The 8,352-nt window shown below is 34.0% G+C and overlaps 1 protein-coding gene across 4 annotated transcripts in view; it reads right to left on the reverse strand.

The window, feature by feature from the left end:
• Nucleotides 1-8,352, reverse strand: part of LOC112452219 — a 28,200-nt gene that overhangs the window by 10,155 nt on the left and 9,693 nt on the right. For all 4 annotated transcript variants that reach the window (XM_025012335.1, XM_025012332.1, XM_025012334.1 and 1 more), the window contains exons 2-4: nt 5,310-5,440; nt 2,147-2,304; nt 1,507-1,738 (exon numbers count right to left, since the gene is read on the reverse strand). In XM_025012335.1, the coding sequence (XP_024868103.1) occupies nt 1,507-1,738; nt 2,147-2,304; nt 5,310-5,420 (501 nt within the window). In that variant the 5' untranslated portion in view covers nt 5,421-5,440. The remainder of the gene's footprint in view (nt 1-1,506; nt 1,739-2,146; nt 2,305-5,309; nt 5,441-8,352) is intronic.

Raw genomic sequence — 8,352 nt, forward strand, 5'->3', positions numbered from 1 at the left:
TATTATTATTATTATTATTATTATTATTATTATTATTATTATTATTAACTAGGAATGAGCAAACTAAGGATAGGTTGGGGAATTAGGGCCATGAAGTTTGAGGATAAGGTCAGGGAAGCAAGTGAAGAAAGGTGTATTAAAAAGTGTTAGATAAAGAAAGCAAAATGGATGGAATGGATGGAATGGATGATAGATATGGAAAAGAAAGGGAGAAATATTTTAATAGGAATGGGTGGAGTGTAGTGGCTGTGGAAGCCTTGAGAAGGAAGGGGAGGAATCTAGGTAAAGAAATGAGGAATAGAGATGAGGATGTTCAGAGGCAGTTAGAGGAAATAGTTATTTGTGTAACAAGTGCGGGAAGTTGAGAATTGGACACGAGTGCGGAGTGGACGCACGAGCCGAAGGCGACTATTTCCCTATTTTATATTACAAAGTGCGTGGAAAGTGGCCCATTATTGCGCGCGCGTCATCTGTGCGACGGATGGCCGATTCCATACACGAGTCAAAACAGTGCGGTAATGTTTACATTACCGCACAGTTTCGAAGAAACAGTGCGGTAATGTTACATTACCGCACTGTTTTGACTCGTGTATGGAATTGGCTATTTGTCACACAGATGGCGCGCGCGTAATGGGCCACTTTCCACGTACGTGTGATATAAATAGAATTTTAGAATCAAGGTATAATAAGAAATACAAGGAGTTGAGCAACGATTTGGGAGGTCCCTGCTATTTAAGGATGGATAATTTAGACAGGCAAGACCTTGGGGATAGTATCAGAGCTCTGTTAAATTTAAGATGCGGTAACTTAGAATCAGGTAATAGGTATTGGTTAGAAAAGAAGAAACGGATGTGTATTTTTTGCAACAAAGGTAAGGATAGCATGAAACACTACGTAGAGGATTGTATTGAGACAAAGGAATGGTTTACTGTATTAGGAAAAGATGATAGTAAGGAAAGATTGGAAAAACTTTGGAACGATAAATTGGACACCACCAAAGCGGAGGTATTGTTGAAAGTTGTTAGGGAAAGAAATGCGAAAGAAAAAGAAGATAGATATAGAATGTCAATAGGCTGTGAGATAAGCTGTGAGGTTAGAAGATAGTGCAATAAGATATATTGTATATATATATATATATATATATGTTTATTAACTTTAGCAATACAGCCAGAAAGTGGACTTGGTTACAATCAATCCTTAATCTCTCATACTTGCATTCAATCCACGTATACACAAATATCCAAAAATCCTATTATAAATTATACAATTATATCTTATTGCACTATCTTCTAACCTCACAGCTTATCTCACAGCCTATATATATATATATATATTATTATTATTATTATTATTATTATTGTTATTAATTGGAAGTAGGCGAGAGTAGTTGAAAACCCCACCCCTCACGCGATTAACCCATTTTGATGTTTTCGCCGATAAATATTTCACGAAAGAAATCCAACGTAGACGGTTTAGAAACTGCGAAACATTATAACGTCGACTTACCTTTCCGGGTTTCTCGTGCTCGAGTGCACCCTGCGAATTTCGTATAATCTCCGGACCGATCGCGTTGTCCTCCTGATTTGTCGATTTCACATATACGTTATTTTTACATAATCTCTTGATGAGAATGTTGCCCTGCTCGTCCATCTTTATTTTAACTCCCTGGTTTATGTGACGCTTGGCCTCCTCCGTTTTTGGGTCTCGCATGGGATTATCGAATCCGCAAAGTCCTATCCTGTAAATCAACCCGTACAATGCTAAATGTTAACTTATGTAATATATTTATAACGTACATCACTTCAAAAAGTATTAGTATTTATTTTATTTTCACCCTCTTTCGGTTAATAGATAGTTGTTAAATAAGAGATTAAGAGAGTTGGATTATACATCTTTTGATATGAAAAATCGTTAGCATTCTTATTAGAATAATTATCGAGAATTATATTATCGAGTATATTTCAACAAAAGATAATGTAAAATCAGTAAAATTTAATTAAACAAACTGTATTTTTATAGCACTTTTTTCTTATCTCAGACTCCATATTCATATTGGTATTGATATATAATTAAAAATTCTGTATATTAAATTACAAAAATCTTACAAGACGCTGGCTAAGTAATCGTATCTTAAAGTCGTGTGTACCTGAATCCGTCAAATCCGTCATTCGAACCGTTTATCGTGAGGACAGGCGCTCTGGCATATGCTTTCGCAACCCGTCTATTTCTCTCAAAGACGATAACTTTCGCCCAAATTTCGTCGTCTATCTGATTCCATTTATCTAAGACCTCTTGTATGTGATCCTACAAATGTAAGATGAGCGAAAGATGAGCTAGTGCAGTAACAAGTTTGTACATGATGTGAACTATATTATATACAGAGCATTCTCGCTAAAATTTTCACATTTTTACTGCATCTCTACTTCTACTCATCTACTGCAATTTTAACAATTTTTTTCCGAGAAATATTATAAAAAAGAAAAGACACGTATTTTTCAGTTTGGGCCTACAATCAATATTTCCGCCAGTGTAATTTTTGTAAAAATTGAATTGTTCGATATAACACATATATAATCTACTTTTTAAAACGTTAATATCATGGAAATGTTCAATGGTATTGAAAAACGGCTCGGATGAAATTATTCAGTTTAAAATGAATTACATGATGTATATATTCTTTTTAATTTTTGGACAGTCTAAAATTGTTATACGATGTTAAAGAGGAAAACGTTTTTCGAAAAATTAGCCATTTTTTAAAATTAAAATTAAAATTAAAAATGTATAAAAATTTTATTGGAAATTACAAAATTTTTTAGACCTCTTGGAGCATGGCAAGATTTTTTTCAAGAAGTGTTTCTACCTATATTGAAATTTTTGAATAACCTGAATTCGGCATTATTCGGACTAAAATAGTTACAATGCATCCGTTAGTAGCAGATTAAAAACTTCAATTAGGTAAAACTTCTTGAAAAAAAATCTTGCCATATTCCAAAACGTCTCAAAAATTTCGTAATTTACAATAAAATTTTTATAAATTTTATTTTTAATTTAAAAAAATGGCGAACTTTACAAACAACAATTTTTTCCTCTTTAACATCGTATAACACAACTTTAGACTCTATAAAAATTAAAAAGAATATATACATCATGTAATTCGTTTTAAACTGCACTTCATTGGAGTCATTTTTTGACAGGATTGAACATTTCCAAGATATTAAAGTAGTTTTAAAAAGTTTTAAAAAGTAATCACCAAAAAATTTAATTTTTACAAAAATCACATTGTTGTAAATATTGATCGTAGACGAAAAATAAAAAAATACGTAATTTCTCTTTTTCAGAATACTTCTCGGAAAAAAATTGTCAAAATTATTGCAGTAGGGTAAAAATGCGAAAATTTCAGCAAAAATGCTCCACGCACACACACACACATATTTATTTATTTATTTATTTATTATATACAGTACCGATCAAAAGTATTGCATCACTTATGAAAACAGGGAAGTCATTACTTAATGAAGAAAGACGTACATATTAATGTCAAATTTTATTTTAGTATTGTTATTTTATAGGTTTGATAGAAATGCTTTGGGGAAAAAAATAAAGAACTTAATAATTTACTTGCGTTTTCTATATATTTAACCTGTATATTATTTAAACAAACGTATATGGTAGGCTCTGAGTAAAACAAGTTAAGAAATAATTGGCTATGAGAGCCGACGCAGGATCGAATATGCGGAAAAATTATTTATGCAACACGTGCATGGAAAGTGCCCCATTACGCACGCTACGCGTGCGTGATAGACCACTTTCCAGGCACTTGCAACATAAAATAGGGAGTGTAAGCCGTGTGTAAAGATGAAAATTCCCGGGTGCGGTTACCGCACTCGCCTTCGGCTCGTGCGTAAACTCCGCACCCGGGAATTTTCATCTTACCTCACTTGTTACACAAATAACTAATTTACAGTCGAAACATTAAAACATTAAGATCAATCAAACGTTTCGGCCCTAAATCGGGCCCTCTTCAGTGACTCATATAAAAGTTAATGTGAACGCAACGACGCGGTATCGCAATGGGCTGATTACAATATCGGATATGCACGCATATGCAGATTGCGATACCATTGTACGCGTTAGGGCCCGATTTAGGGCCGAAACGTTTGATTGATCTTAATGTTTTAATGTTTTGACTGCAAATATAATTTTTCCGCATATTCGATCCTGCGTCGGCTCTCATAGCCAATTATTTCTTAACTTGTATATTATTTATTTCATACATTTATATGCCTAATAAAAATTTTATATACACATGCATATATACATATACATACATATATATATATATATATATATATATATATGTATATATGTATATATATACCTATATACAGGGTGTCCGAAAAATCGCCTACTCTACTTCGGGAGGTGATTCGGGACCCAAAAACAAGCAAAAAAGTTCATACAAACATAGGTCCGGAAATGAGCCGTTTCCGAGTTATAGCCACTTTTATGTTCAAAAATCGTAAATTTTTATTTTCAATTTTTTTTAATTACAATTACCAAATTCTCTCAAGTTTTTGTCTACATTTCGAAAAGACGCTATTCCCGGTACATCTCGATTTGGAAAAGACTGGATGTCTAATCTTCTTGCCTCGGCAGCATTACTTTGAGCAAGACCATACATAAGATGCATATCAGCTAATTCATTAAAACTTAAACGATCCATTGATGAATACGGAAAGATTAGATACAACCTAAAAGTAAGGTGTTGTTAAATAATAATTTGAAACTTATTGAAAAGCCGTGATTTATTGTACTTACTGATTTTGACTAGGCGTGAAAGCAACTGATTTCAAGTAGCCGTGAAAACAACTGATTTTGAATAGCCGTGAAAACAACTGATTTTGAATAGCCGTGAAAACAACTGATTTCAAGTAGCCGTGAAAACAACTGATTTCTTTTAAAAATAATGTAATCGTATTTACAAATATTGAAAAATTGAAAAAAAATAAAAAAATTAAAATTAAAAAAATTAAAAATATTTAAAAATAAAAATTTTTAATTTAAGAAATAATTAAGAAAGAGGGATGCCAAGCGGATTCTAAATTACGATTTTTGAACATAAAAATGGCTATAACTCGGAAAACGGCTCATTTCCGGACCTATGTTTGTATGAACTTTTTTGCTTGTTTTTGGGTCCCGAATCACCTCCCGAAGTGGAGTAGGCGATTTTTCGGACACCCTGTATATGTATATATAATTTTTTTATTTTTTAATATATATAATCAAAAAATAAGACAAATAAAGATTACCTTGTACAATTTATCCAAGTTATACCATATGTCTTCTTCATCTTGCTCCTCGTACTGCGACTCCACGAGATTATCTCGCGAACGCGAAAGTATCTTCCGCCTCGATACCATTTTGCGTCCCGATAGTCAATCTGAAAACAGAAAGAAAAAAACGATTCTTACCGTATAATCTCTCTTAATTTCTCTTCGTATCGAACATTCGAGCATCACGAAATTTTTTCATTGGCGAAAGAAAGAAAGAAAACTTTTATTGTAATATTGAAGAACCTGAAGAGAAATTTGTTGGCAGATTTAAAAGTCGTCAATTATACGCTTATCGGAGTTTTTGTCACTTCTCGCTTCTCTGAATACGCATAAAGAAATAATTCTCTCATTTGCAGAAAAAAAATATTATTGATCTTGTACGTTTTATTTCTCGTTGCATTAATTTAATAAGTCGTTTACAGTTCAAAAGTCGAAGGGATGATCGGGAACTTTTGCATCAGCATTTCCAAAGTGCGCGATCAGACGCGAGAAGAGAAGAGACTATTCGATAAGTATATACAAATCTCTTTTTTCCCTTCTCCTCTTTTTCTCTTTCTTTCTCTTGTTATTTACATCGTCTTCTTATTTTTTCGCGAACAAACGCAACGGACTTTAGCGCAAAGGTACATTCGCAACTGCCGTATATATAGGCGTCAATATCAGGTGCTATCAGCCATGTTCCTTGCAGTGCGATGCGGATGACGCTTCAGTTGTGACAAAAAAAAAGAAAAGAAAAGGAATCATCGCCGCGATTTACGGGGCATGTCCGACGGGACACGTGTGTGTGAGTGCCCGCACGACGGAACCTGTATCCGGCTTCGTGAGTCATTTCAGCTGATCCCCGCACTCGACATCGCGTCGCGTTTTGTTGTTCTCCGCTCCGGCATTAAATCTCCTCAGTCTCTGAATAACAGACATTTTTTTACCCGCAGTTTATGTGGCACGTTTTGAAAAAAGGGAGATACAACGCTCAAAGACACGCGAAAGGGTTACATTGTCCCACGTTGATCTCATCGTAAACTGGGGATACGACATAAGATTAATTTATTTAAGTACTTGTTGTAAATTGCGACCGTGATTTGCTAACCGATTGTTCTCACGAGAAGAACTTTCATTGAAATTTTTTAGTCGCGAGCCGTTTCTAGATAGCAAAAGAGAATTTAAAAAAAAATTTGTTTTTGAATTCCCGAATTATGAAATAAATTCTTTTTTCGTACCATTTCTGCTCTGAAAAAAATTCAGAAGGAATTTATTTCTTTGTTCAATTCTGAGTCCTTGTTCAGATAGTCAACAAAATTCTTTTTTTACTCCATAAAAATTCGCGATAAATGCGTAATTATGCTTTAGATATTATTCCAATGGAGCTTTATCTAAGCGCTATTTTTATCTGAAGAAGAATAAGAAAGAATTCTTTATAATTTATCCAAAAAGGATTTAACAAACTTCTGATCCAGTTTCTGCATCAGAAAGAACATAAAATGTACTAGCCATCATGTATTTTACTAGCTAATGCATTTTGCTGTGTGATATCAGAGGTATTACTTAAGTTGATCTGCAGCGAAGAATATTAGAGTTAACTGTTTCACAGGCTCGCCTTTTATATCCTAGCGCGTCGCGCGTGAGGATTTTTGCTTACGAAAAGATACTGATGCATGATAGTCGCGTTGCGTCGTGTTATTAGCATTCGCAGTCTTTTTGAAATATCAAAAAGGAATTCTTTTTGAGTTTATTTCGAGCAAATTACGCGAATTCATATAAAGAATTTGAAAAGGTAAATCCTCTTTGAGTTTATAACAATTACCCATGCTGAGTTGCGAAATTAAAAATGGTTATACACACGCACACACACACGATTTTTTTATCACAAAGTGACATTACTCTTTAACTTGCGATTTAACCGGGATATTCAATACTAGAAATGTAACGAGTCGAAAGGAGAGGAAAAAACGAGACGCAATCAAGATGCCTCTGATAAAAAAAAGAATCGCACTCGTCGAGAGTCGAGATCGCGTGCGACTCACGAAGTACCGTGTACACTCGATCTGACCTGATTAATTTCGAAGATTATATCGCTGTAAGATCTCCTACTAGAAGGCAAAAGAAGAAAAAAATGTAAAAGTCAGGAAATGGGTTAAGGAAATCGCCCCGCCCTAGAATGCAAAAAGTTATACGAAAGTGGACGAATCAGATTCGACGGAGCGATAGCGCAGGTGGAATACGGTTGATTTACGATGAGCTCCGAGCATCGTGAAAGTGCTGTTATTAAACGTATCGCTTGGCTACGACTGGTGTCCGAATTGGCTTTCACGGCTACTCTTTCGAGCAAGATCTTTTATTTATATATAGCCATGCATTAATGAGGAAAAAATAGGCGGCGATTCTCTCTCGAGAAATTGGCCAGCGTAACACTTACGCGCGAAAACGTTCTGTGATTTACTTTTACATTTTATTACGCAAGATACATCTTTAATATATATATATACACACACACACACACACACACACACACACACACACACACACACACACACACACTCACACACACACACACACACACACACACACACACACACACACACACACACACACACACATATATATATATATATATATGTATATACATATGTATGTATGTTGCTCGCCTTCGGCTCGTGCGTCCATTCCGCACTCGTGTCCAATTCTCAACTTCTCGCACTTGTTACACAAATAACTATTATTTCTAAAATTTGGATTTTTTAATGCTAAAATATTCTTGCGATAAACTGCAGTCAATTTAGATCCAAACTTTAGCGTAAAGTTAATTTCATCAATAGCTTATAAGGGTCAATGTATTATTCGAATTCGATGTTAATATCTTACTTTATTATTTTATTTATACATATTAATATTTTAATATTAATATTAATATTTTAATTTTAATATGTTATAAATATGTATATTACCGATATAATATAATACCGAAATTAATATTAATAAGCAATATAATTCTGCAATGCGTGCGTTTTCGTTAGGTATTAAA

Source organism: Temnothorax curvispinosus, unplaced genomic scaffold, assembly GCF_003070985.1.
Source record: "Temnothorax curvispinosus isolate PA1 unplaced genomic scaffold, ASM307098v1 QBEX01003057.1, whole genome shotgun sequence".
NCBI classification, from domain to species: Eukaryota; Metazoa; Arthropoda; class Insecta; order Hymenoptera; family Formicidae; genus Temnothorax; species Temnothorax curvispinosus.